Source organism: Prionailurus bengalensis, chromosome E2 (assembly GCF_016509475.1).
Source record: "Prionailurus bengalensis isolate Pbe53 chromosome E2, Fcat_Pben_1.1_paternal_pri, whole genome shotgun sequence".
Classification (NCBI taxonomy): domain Eukaryota; kingdom Metazoa; phylum Chordata; class Mammalia; order Carnivora; family Felidae; genus Prionailurus; species Prionailurus bengalensis.
Genome location: NC_057352.1, coordinates 43,705,952 through 43,718,577, shown reverse-complemented (window position 1 = coordinate 43,718,577; position 12,626 = coordinate 43,705,952). Strand labels below are relative to the sequence as shown.

The window sequence follows — 12,626 nt, the reverse complement described above, 5'->3', positions numbered from 1 at the left end:
AAACACTGTTGAAATTTTGGTAGGGATTGAGTTGATTTTTGTGGATCAGTTTGGAGAATTTTTTTTTTTTTAATTTTTTTTTCAATGTTTTTTTATTTATTTTTGGGACAGAGAGAGACAGAGCATGAACGGGGGAGGGGCAGAGAGAGAGGGAGACACAGAATCCGAAACAGGCTCCAGGCTCTGAGCCATCAGCCCAGAGCCCGACGCGGGGCTCGAACTCACAGACCGCGAGATCGTGACCTGGCTGAAGTCGGACGCTTAACCGACTGCGCCACCCAGGCGCCCCAGTTTGGAGAATATTAACAATACTCTCCATCTTAACAATACTAAGTCTTCCAATCCATGAACACAGGATATCTTTCCATTTATTTGTGTCTAATTTAATTTTTTTCAGCAGTGTTTTATAGTTTTTAGTGTATGACTTTTGTTTCCTTGGCTAAATTTGTTCCTAAGTATTTTATTTTTTTGATGCTATATTATAAATGGAGTTATTTTCTTAATTTCCTTTTTATTTATTTTTTATTATTCGTTTATTAAAAAAATTTTTTTTTAACGTTTATTTAATTTTTTTTGAGACAGAGAGAGACAGAGCATAAACGAGGGAGGGTCAGAGAGAGAGGGAGACACAGAATCCGAGACAGGCTCCAGGCTCTCAGCTGTCGGGAGCCCAACGTGGGGCTCGAACTCACAGACTGTGAGATCATGACCTGAGCCGAAGTCGGATGCTCAACCGACTGAGCCACCCAGGCGCCCCTTTATTTATTTTTTTTAATGTTTATTTTTGACAGAGAGAGAGAGACAGACAGACAGACAGAGTGTGAGTGGGGGAGGGGCGGAAAGAGATGGAGACACAGAATCCAAAGCAGGCTCCAGGCTCTGAGCTGTCAGCAAAGAACCTGCCACAGGGGTTGAACCCACGAGCCATGAGATCATGACCTGAGCTGAAGTCGTATGCTCAACTAACTGAGCCACCTAGGTACTCCTTAATTTACTTTTTAGATTGTTCATTGGTAATACATAGAAACACAACTGCTTTTTGTATGTTGATCTTGTGTCCTGCAACTTTGCTGAATTCATTTCTTTTAGCTCTAGTGAGCTTTCTGTGTACTGATGGGATTTTTTTATAAGATCATGTCATCTGCAAATAGAGATAGTTTTACGTATCTCTTTCCTGTTTGGATGACTTTTTTTTTCTTGTTTGATTGCTGTGGCTTGGACTTCCACTACAATGTTGAATAGCAGTGATGAAAGGTGGCCATCCTTGTCTTATTGTAATCTTAGAGGAAAAGCTTTCAGTCTCTTACCATTGGGTTTTCATAAATACCCTTTATTGTCTTGAGAAAGTTCCTTCTATTCCTAGTTTTCTGAGTGCTTTTATCATGAGGGAGTGTTGGATTTTGTAAAGTTTTTTTTTCTACGTCAATTTAGATGATCATATAGTTGTGTTTTTCCTTTGTTCTATTAATGTGTTTTATTATATTGGTTGATTTTCTTATGTTAAACCACCCTTGCCTTCATGGGATAAATCCTACTTGGTCATGGTATGTAATCCTTTTAATACATTGTTGGATTTGGTTTCCTACAGTTTTCTTGAAAATTTTTGCATCTGTACTTATGAAATATATTGGTCTGTAATTTCCTTTACTTTTGATGTTTTCTTGGTGGCTCTTTGATTGCTGTTTCAGGGTCTACCCCATCTTGGGCTTTCATCTGGGTACAGCACATTTGTAACAGTATCCAGACATTATTCTGCCAAGAATTAAAGTCTCTAGGTCAGAGCCGGGAACGAGCTTAGGAACCCTTTAGTCCAACCTCTCCTCTTCTTATAGGGAACTTGAGATGTGGGGTGAAATCCAAGACCCACAGTCCTGAATTAGACTCGAGTGTCTGAGACCGGGCTTCAGAGTCTGGGGTATTATCTCTGGAGCCCGGCTGCAAAGTGTTCCAGTTACTTTAAAACTCTTCAGGTGCTTCTCATCAGGAGGCAGGAAAGGAGTGTCAGACTTGTTGCCACAGAGGTTCCTCCGGTAGAGTGCTCCAGGCTGTCTCTCAGGACTGGTTGGGTGATAACAGCAAAGTAGTGGTCTCCTTCCCTCCACATATTGTTGTATATCTCTGGAGAGTGTGAGATTCCGGAGGCCTGGTTTCTAAGGTCCTGTCGTCTGTTCACCACTAGACCAGTTTGGGTCATGGAAGAAACTCTAGTCAGTTGGAGCTGTGCTGAGCCAGTGTCACTGTAGGAGGGTCTCCTGGGTGTGTGCTCTGGGTTGCGCTTGGGACGCACAGGGTGCTATATGAGCCAGAGTCCCAGTTTCTCCGCTGAGCAGGGATTTTGACCATCCTGTTGTTTCTGAAGATGTGCTTTTCTGAGGTAGCCTCTGTCCTCCTGTCAAGGCTCAGGGAAGTGGGTGTACTGAGGAGCTGACCATGAAGGCCAGGTCCTCCAGTGTGTCCCTCTGGCACTGAAATGTTGCCTTGGGACAATCCAGGGAGAGTCTGATGGGTGAGAGCCAATGACCTTCACAATATGTGACCACCAACTGTCTCGAAAATGATTTTTCTCTATCAAAATAATTCATGTTATTTGTAGAAAATCTGGAAAACCAAAGAGAAAAAAGAAGAATCCAAGGTGATCGGAGTGTGCTTGCATCTCCGCGTGACTGCAGGGTTTTGCAGACAGTTGCTTTTATGGGAGAGTCAGCAGAGGTGGGAGGTGGGGGGTGAAGGGCAGCACAGGCCCCAGAAACCACCAGTCCATTTTCATTGCAGGTCATTTTCCAGGGCCCCAGTTTGCCCCTACTGCCTGCCTCCATGTCTTCAGGGCAGACATGGCTCTGTGGTCAGCTGAGGGCCTTGCCACAGCTGCTGCTCTCCAGCTCAGCTGAGGCCATGCTCACTTGCTGTCCTCTTCTCTCTGGAGTCCACGAGAGACAGAGTTGCTCTTCTAGCTCTAGCTTGTGTTGTGTTGTTAACAGCGAAGGATAGAAACTGAGAAGGTAGAGGCCAACTCATGGTCTCACTGCCATGAAGAGCTTATCCTCTGTTGTCCCTCCTCTACATTTACTGTCTCACATCTCTGACAAATGTTATTTTCCATTTTGCTGCCCTTTGGAAGAAAGGAGTAAATCAAATGGGTTTACCCTACTTTCAGTCATGATATGGGGTAATAACTTTGCCTCCAAGCTCCTCAGATATATCCTGCTGCTTGAAAAGAAAGCCCTAGTGAAGATGCTAAATATAGGGGAGCTAAGTGCTGTCTATTTCAGTTATCTGCTTAGGGAATGAAAACCCCTTGTTGCCTCTCTCCCGTGACGAAGTCAGCTTGTATCTGTTAGTATTCCTACCATTGTCTGACCCATTACCAAAAAGGAAGCAAATGCTCACCTCCTTTTTTCCTTGGCAATTGTTTTTTAATGTCCCAAGATCTAGGCTTTTGAAAATGGCCTACTTTACTAGATTCCAATGCTAGAAAAGCCTCTAGTGCCTGAACTGAAGCACAGTGGGTTTGTCCAGTGTCCACCAGCAGCTCTTCCAGCACCGTGCCCAGGATCCAGTTCAGTGGCTACATTAAAGGTTGTCTGGACTGATGGAGATAGCTGAAGAATAGTCTCTGACAAGCTGACTGGGGTGTATGATGAACCCAGTGGCAGAGGTGAGATTTGAATCTGGGTTTGTCTGATACGTTTGCGCTGATGCAGGTATGTTTTTTGTTTGGGTGCTTGAGCACAGTGTAAACTCCAGGGCTGGAACAGAGCTGGTAAAGGACTACTACTGACAGGCCAAGCACCCGGGCTCCAAAGTTTGCAAGTGGGTCTCAGAGAATTGCCCTTTCTTTGGTGACTGGTTGTGCTTGGCTGTGTCCTGGGCAGCTCCTCCCCCATGCATAAGTTTACTGTGTTCTAAAGAACACTTGGCTCAGGGTTGTCTGGCTGGCTCAGTCAGTAGAGCATGGGACTCTTGATATTGGGGTTATAAGTTTGAACCCCACATTGGGTATAGAGATTACTTGAAAATAAAATCTTTAAAAAAATAAAGAGCACTTGGCTCTCTCCATGTCTTGCCATCCTCATTGCTTCTGTCCTGTGCAGCCCTGTCATCTTCCACTGGGACATTTTGGTAGTCTCTAGCTTTGCCTTTTCTTTTCTTTTTAAAAAAAAAAATTTTTTTTTTTTTAACGTTTATTTATTTTTGAGACAGAGAGAGACAGAGCATGAGTGGGGAAGGGGCAGAGAGAGAGGGAGACACAGAATCAGAAGCAGGCTCCAGGCTCTGAGTCATCAGCCCAGAGCCCAACACGGGGCTCGAACTTACGGACCGCGAGATCGTGACCTGAGCTGAAGTCGGACGCTTAACTGCCTGAGCCACCCAGGCGCCCCTCTTTTTTTCTTTTTTAAATGTTTTTATTTTTATTTTTGGGAGAGAGAGAGAGCGCCAGCCCACATGCGTGGGGGAGGGGCAGAGAGAGAGGAAGACAAAGAATCCAAAGCAGGCTCCAGGTTCTGAGCTATCAGCACAGAGCCCGATGCAGGGCTCAAACTCACAAACATTGAGATCATGCCCTGAGCCGAAGTCGGGCGCTTAACCTGAGCCACCCAGGTGCCCTTAGCTTTTTTGCCTTTTCAATCCATTTTACAAATATCAGTGGTTTGATCAGTGGTGCCCGTTTCTAAACCCTTTCTGCATCTTCCTATTGACCTTCTATGAAGTTCAAACTCTTTAAGCTAGCACGCAAGCTGTGCGTGAATAGCCTGTTTCCTGCTGCAGCTTTGACTCTTTTTAGGTCTACCCAAGCTATGATGAGCCACATTGATTTCTCTCATTTCCTTGACTGTGCGCTGCTTTTTTGCCTTTATGCCTCAGCACATTCTGCTGCTTCTGCATGGAATGTCCTCCTCTTATTTCCCTTCATCTCCTTTTCCAGGGCTTGGCTCAGCCTTTATTTCCTCTGGGAATTCCCAAGTCAGTGCACCCTGAGTCTCTGGTTTGCCCCTGACGTGCCACTGGAAACTGTCAGAGTGCAGGGACTGAATCTAGGCCCTACCCTTGTATCCCTAGCACCATATTGGGCACAGAGAATCTTTATGGAATGGTGAATGATCTCAAGAGCCTCTGTAAAAAGAAACTTACCACACCTGGGTTTTGTTAAGCTTATTATTTGACAAAAAGAGAGACCCAAACTGAAATTCTGTCCCCATTAAACAATAACTCCTGATTCTTACCACCCTCTAGGCCCTGGTAACCACCATTCTACGTTCTTTATGAATTTGACTGCTCTAGATACCTTGTATAAGTGGAATCATACAGAATTAGTCTTTTTGTGACTAATTTATTTCACTTCATGTGATGTCTTCAGGGTTCCTCCATGTTGTAGTATACATCAAAATTTCCTTCCTTTTTTTTTTAAAGTTTTATTTTTTAAGTGATCTTTATGCCCAATATGGGGCTCAAATTCACAACCCCAAGGTCAGGAGTTGCATGCTATTCCATCTGAGCCAGCCAGGAGCCCCGGAATTTTCTTCCTTTATAAGGCCGAGTAATACTCCATTATGTATATTTGTCACATTCTGTTTATCCATTTCATCCATTCAACAGTAGACACTTTGGTTGGTTTGCTTCCACCTTTTGGCTGTTGTGAATAATGCTATGAATACACGTGTAAAGATACCTGTTCAAGTCCCTGTTTTCAATTCTTTTGGGCATGTACCCAGAAGTGGAATTGCTGGATCATATGATAATTCTATGTTAAAAATTAAACATTAAAAAAAATTTTTTTTATTAACATTTATTTAGTTTTTGAGAGTCAGAGAGAGACTGAGCACGAACAGGGGAGGTGCAGTGAGAGGGAGACACAGAATCGGAAGCAGGCTCCGGGCTCTGAGCTGTCAGCACGGAGCCTGATGCGGGGCTCAAATTCACGAACTGTGAGATCATGACCCGAGGTGAAGTCAGTCGCCCAACTGACTGAGCCACCCAGGCGCCCCCAAAATTAATTAAAAACATAGTTAATTAAAAATTTTTTCCAAGTTAATTTTATTTTCAAATTTTTATTTAAATTCTAGTTAACCTATAGTGTAATATTGGTTTGAAGAGTATTTACATTTTTTTTTAAAGTTTTTTATTTATTTAAGCAATCTCCACACCCAACATGGGACTTGAATTCATGAACCCCAGATCAAGAGTCTCATGCTCTTCTGACTGAGCCTGCTAGGCGCCTCTAAAAATATAGTTTAATTTTTTAAACTTTTTTTTTTTTTTCAACGTTTATTTATTTTGGGGACAGAGAGAGACAGAGCATGAACGAGGGAGGGGCAGAGAGAGAGGGAGACACAGAATCGGAAACAGGCTCCAGGCTCTGAGCCATCAGCCCAGAGCCTGACGCGGGGCTCGAACTCACGGACTGCGAGATCGTGACCTGGCTGAAGTCGGACGCTTAACCTACTGCGCCACCCAGGCGCCCCATTAAAATTACCATATAATTAACCGCCATACTGATTTCCACAGCTGCTGCATCATCAATGCACAAGGGTTCTAATCTTCACATCCTCACCAACACTTGTTATTTTCTGACTTTTTGGTTTGGTTTGGGTTTTGTTTGTGTTTTTGTTTTTAATGATAATAGCTTTCCCAAAGAGTATGAAGTGGTATCTCCTTGTGGTTTTGATTTACTTTTCCATAATGATTAGTGATGTTGAGAATCTTTTCATGTGTTTTATTAGTCGTTTATCTCTTCTTTGGAGAAATATCTATTCAAGTCCTTGCCCTTTTTTTTAAAGCAGTTTTATTTATTTATTTAATGTTTGTTTATTTTTGAAGGAGAGAGAGTGCGCGTGGGGGGGGGGGGTCAGAATAGAGGGAGATACAGAATCCGAAGCAGGCTCCAAGCTCTGAATCGGCAGCGCAGAGCCCTATGTGAGGCTTGAACTCACCAACTGTGAGATCATGACAGAGTCGAAGTTAGCCACTTAACTGACTGAGCCTCCCAGGTGCCTCTTAATGTTTGTTTATTTTTGAGAGGCACCTGGGTGGCTCAGTGGGTTAAGCATCCAACTCTGTTTCAGTTCAGGTCATGATCTTAACGGTTTGTGGGTTCGAGCCCTGCATTGGTCTCTGTGCTCACAGTGCAGAGCCTGCTTGGGATTTTCTTTCTCTCCCTCTCTCTCTGCCTCTCCCCTGCTCACGCTGTTTCTCTCTCTAAATAAATAAATAAACTTAAAAATTTTTTAATATTTATTTCACTATTAAAATTTTTTTTAATGTTTATTCATTTTTGAGAGAAGGAAGAGAGGGAGACAGTGCGTGAGTGGGGGAGGGGCAGAGAGCGGGAGATACAGAATCTGAAGTGGGCTGCAGGCTCTGAGCTGTCAGCACAGAGCCCAACCAGCGGCTTGAACTCCGGAACTGCGAAATCATGACCTGAGCCTAAGTCGGACACTCAGCCGACTGACTGAGCCATGCAAGTGCCCCGAATGTTTATTTATTTTTGAGAGAGAGAGGAAGAGAGTGTAAGCAGGGGAGGGGCAGAGAGAGAGAGAGGGGATCTGAAGTGGGCTCTGTGCTGTCAGCAGAGAGCCTGATGTGGAGCTCCAACCCACCAACTGTGAATTCATGATGTGAGCTGAAGTTGGATGCTTAATCATTTGAACCACCCAGGCACCCCATTTTTAAATTTAAATTAAATTAAATTAAATCAAATTAAATTAAATTAAATTAATTTTTTTTTTTAGAAAGCTTGCACACCCACAAGCAGGGGAGGGGCAGAGGGAAGGAATCTTAAGCAGGCTCCACGGTCAGTGTTGAGCCCAACACAGAGCTCAATCTCACGACTGTGAGATCATGACCTGAGACGAAAACAAGAGTCAGATGCTTAACCTACTGAGCCATGTTTTTTGTTTTGTTTTGTTTAGTTAAAAAAAATTTTAAGTAGGCTCCACACAAGAGTCACATGCTCTACCCACTGAGCTAACCAGGCACCCCTGTTTTTTGAGCTGTATGAGTGCTTTGAATATCCTGGATATTAAACCCTCGTCAGATAGATGACTTGCAGATATTTTCTCCTTTCTCATCGGTTGCTTTTCACTGTGTTGATGGTGTCCTTTGAGGTATAAAAGTTTAAAATTTTGATGTGGTTTACTTTTTTTCTTTTGTTGCCTGTGCTTTGGGTGTAATATCCAAGAAATCATTGCCAGTTCTAATGTAAACTTTTCTCCTATGTTTTCTGCTAAAAGTTTTACAGTTTAGTTCTTTGTATTTGATCTGTTTTAAGTTAATTTTGCAAATGGTGTATAGTAAGTCTTCAACATCATTCTTCTGCATGAGGCTATCCCATTGCCCCAGCATCATTTGTTGAAAAAACTGTCATTTTCCAATTGAATGGTCTTAGCATCTTTGTCAAAATCAATTGACCATATATGGGAAGGTCTATTTCTGTGCTCTCTATTCTATTACTATGGTCTTTATGTCTGTCTCCACCACTGTTTTGATTATCATAGCTTTGTGGTACGTTTTAAAATCAGGAAGTGTAAGTCCTCTAACTTTTTTCGTCTTTTTCTAGATTGTTTTGACTAATCAGTGTTCCTTGAGATTCCATATGAATGGCATTAAATCTGTGTATCACATTGGGTAGGTAGTATTGGCATTTTAACAATAGTGTCTTCCAATTCATGAACACAGATGCCTTTCCATTTATTTGTGTCTTCTTTAATTTCTTTCAGCAACATTTATAGTTTTTAGTGTACAAGTCTTTTGCCTCCTTGGTAAAGTCTGTTCCTAAGTATTTGATCCTCTATAATGCTATTATAAATGGAATTATCTTCTTAATTTCCTTTTTTGATTGTTCATTGTTAGCGTGTAGAAAAATAACTGCTTTTCATGTGTTGATTTTGTATCCTTCCAACTTTGCTGAATATGTTTATTAGTTCTACCAGTATTTTTGTGGAATCTTTAGGGTTTTCTACATATAGAATCATGTCATCTGTGAACAGAGATGGCTTTACTTATTCTTTTCCAATTTGAGCTCCTTTTATTTCTTTTTCTTGTCTAACTGCTTTGGCTAGAACTTGTAATACTCTGTTGGATAGAATGGCAAATTCAGGCATCTTTGTTTTGTTCCTGATCTTAGGGTACGTTTTTCAATCTTTCACCATTACATATGCTGTTAGCTGTGGGCCTATCATATATGGCCTTTATTATGTTGAGACAGATGCCTCTTATTCTTAGTTTGTTGCGTATGACTGAGATGTAACTTAACATACCATACAATTCATCCACTTAAAGTATACAATACAGTGTTTTTTAGTATATTCACAGGGTCCTTACACCTTTTTTACCCTCTGCTTATCTCAGACTGGTTGGATAATAGTTTTCATGTGCATGAAGACTTGCTGGAAGGTAGAAGGGTGCATCTTTTTGTAATTTTAGAACATTATACTTTTGGAATAATGTCACCCATTGTTTGAAGAGCTGGGACTTATTTCTTTTGAACACTGACTCAGTGCTGACTTCATATGAATATGCAACTTAGGCTCCTGTGGGGCTGCTCCCAGTGTCATTGACACCTGCAGGTGACATAGCTCCCAAGTGTGGGTAATGGATCCTCTGGGTGCTTTACCCTTAGTTCATCCACTTGGATTTGCAAGTTGACCCTAGAGTTTATGTAAAGGCTTCCAGGCCATCCACTGGTAACCACTGTCCCATCTATGGGGCAGAGAGTTTATAGGAGGGTGTTGAGGGCTAGCTTCTGGAGGTGGAAAAGGTTTCCACAGTGCAGAAGCCTAAGCAAGTTGTGTTTGAATACTTGTGCCTTAGTAGTTCCTCATTCCCATGGAAGCTTGTGGAATTAAACTCTTGTTGCTGTGGCCAAGCTGTTTGACCTTCCCTATTTGCATTGACCTTAAGTGGTCAAGGGTCATCTAGGAAACATGTGCTCCAAACACAAACCCTCATCTTAGTGTCAGGAAGCCTGCATGCAAGGGATGGGATCACATGTAGTATTGAGCAGAGGCTCAGGCCCCTCCAAACAGGGCAGGGTAAGTGGGCCGACATCCAAGGCAGGGAAATCCCTGGTTATGTTGTACATGATTATGTTGATTAATGACTTCAGGGCAGTTGAGGTCATTTGCTGCTTGGTCAGCTGAGGCATTAAGAGAATAGAGACCAGCCTTTGGGTGGCCTCTACCATATAAAGTAAGGAAGCTGATTATTTGGGCTGCTGTTTTTCCAGGAAAAAGTACAGGTTTTAATCTAATGGGAATCCTGCCAGCAGTCTTACACAGCTTCTCCCAGTGGTTCTTCAAGGTCCTTTTTTGGCAGGAGGTAGCAGGCAGTTTGAGAGCCTGGGTCCTTTGAACTGTGCAAGTCCCTCTTTGAAGTGCTGTTCCTTTCCCTTCCCTCCTCTTTCCCCTAACTTCTGCAGGCCAAGTTATCAGGGTCATGTGTTGGTTGGTGTCCTTTCCTGGTTCCTGCCAGCATGATGGGGTAGCAGAGGAAGATGTGTGGGTCACAGCCTTCCTTCCTTGCCTGATCCGATCCTTTATTTGGATGGTAGAGGCTGCTCCCCCAAAACCCAGTGGCACAGCCAGCCAGAGAAGGGCAAAGGGGCATTACTGTAGATGAAGGACTTGCAGAGACAGTAGCACCATGTTGTGGGAACTCTGGTAGTGGTAGAAACAGGTACATACGTGCATGGAGCATGTCAGGATAAAAAAGAAATAGTCCAAGATGGGGAAATGTATGTGGAAGTTGTTCCTTGCAGAATCATTTATAGTAGGGAACAGTTGGAATGTAAATGTATAGCCACTTGGAAGTGGTCAAAATAAGACAACCCTGTGTAATTGCTTTAAACATTTTTTTGTGTGTGTGGTAAAATATACATAACAATATTGACCATTTTAACCGTTTTAAAGTGTAAGTTCAGTGACATGACCTGCAACCGTAAAGTTAAACCTCAGCCCTCTTGGTTGGTGTTTTTAGTATTCTAAGCTTCTCAACTACCTGTTGGCACTCACATGTAGTTGATATCAGGCATCATGTGTGAGTTTCTACTATTTTACTCTTAGAAGGTAATGACTTGTTTCTCATATTTAAGTTCTTGGGGAAATACCTGTTTCCTTGTACACTATAAACAGGCTAGAAAACCCTGTTCATTTCCTTTTCTTTCTTTCTTTTTTTTTTTTTTTTTACACTTATTTATTTTTGATAGAGACAGAGCACAAGTGGGGGAGGGGCAGAGAGAGAAGGAGACACAGAATCTGAAGCAGGCTCCAGGCTCCGAGCTGTCAGCACAGAGCCCGACCCAGAGCTTGAACTCACAAACCATGAGATCATGACCTGAGACAAAGTCAGACGGTTAACCGACTGAACCACCCAGGTGCCCCTGTTCATTTCCTTTTCTGGCCTGCCCACTCATGAGTGCCACTGAGACATCTTTGACAGAGGTGTGCAGCATGGGCCCTGCCTTGCTGTGGGTAGCTTAGTTGTTTAGGTACCTCGGTAGGAGGAGTGTGTGTGGGGGTGTCTCTCAGGGACTTAAAACACCCTCCCCCTAACATTGGATGATCAAGGAGGTCAGCAGTGAATGTATGCAATGAGGGTAATGAGTTTGGAGATACCCAGAGAAGAAGCCCCGTGGGAGGGGTCTTGACAATCCTGTGTGAAAGTACATTACATGGCTGTACTTTTTCCATGTCTTGGTCCTTGTTGAAGAGTGGCATGTCCCCATGGGCTTGATCTTGTATTGCTCTGCCACGTACAGGATTGAACTACTTACCTTAGGCACTTCTTAGGGACAGATTCCACCACCTTAGCCGGAGCCAGAAACCAAGGGACTGGAAGCAGTGATTTCAGGAAACTTTCCTCTGAAACTGAAGGCAGTGGTTCCTGGCTACAGATACCACCTCTTGTTTCTCCAGCTACTTAAGGCATTGAGATGATTTTCATTAGAAAATCAAAATGTGGGCCCCCTGGGTCGCTTAGTCAGTTGAACATCTGACTCTTGATTTTGGCTTGGAGTCATGATCCCAGGGTCGTGGGATCAAGCCCCATGTCAAGCTCCATGCTGAGTGTGGAGCCTGCTTAAGATTCTCTCTCTCCCTCTTCATCTGCTCCTGGCCTGATTGTTCTCTCTGTCTCTCTCTCTGTCTCTCTGTCTCTCTCTCAAATTAAAAAAAAAAGAAGGAATCAAAATGTGAAGGTTAAGAACCACTAGTGTGTTAAGAGTCACTATATTCATTGCTTGTCCTATTTTTCTTTTCCCAAGAAATATTTTAGAAGGGAGATACATAATCATTTGCTAACAAAAACTTTTATGTGTGTGATTTTTTTGAAGGTACATGGGAATAGGACTCTCAGCTCAAGGCGTCAATATGAACAGACTTCCTGGTGAGTCACTGGTTAAGAGAATATTTGTTTTGCTCTCCTTATCCATTCTGTGATGAGAATCATGGTGGCAGCCAAGAAGCTAGAGAGAGCTTTTCTGGCTGCCCACTCAAAGCTAGGCCATTGGGTGGAAGATCCTGAAAGTTGGCCATGGCTGGGATGGTATGGGCTTCCATTCCAAAAAATTAATTGGCAAGTGATTGTCATTCATGGAATTTGCAGTCAAAACCAAGCAACCTGAGCTTGCTCCT

At 42.9% G+C, this 12,626-nt stretch overlaps 1 protein-coding gene across 1 annotated transcript in view; it reads left to right on the top strand.

Annotated features, from left to right (window-relative positions):
* The window catches only part of RANBP10 (RAN binding protein 10), a 65,330-nt gene that overhangs the window by 11,671 nt on the left and 41,033 nt on the right, over window positions 1-12,626 (top strand). Inside the window, exon 3 of the mRNA XM_043600860.1 lies at window positions 12,326-12,378. Coding sequence (XP_043456795.1) covers window positions 12,326-12,378 — 53 coding nt within the window. The remainder of the gene's footprint in view (window positions 1-12,325; window positions 12,379-12,626) is intronic.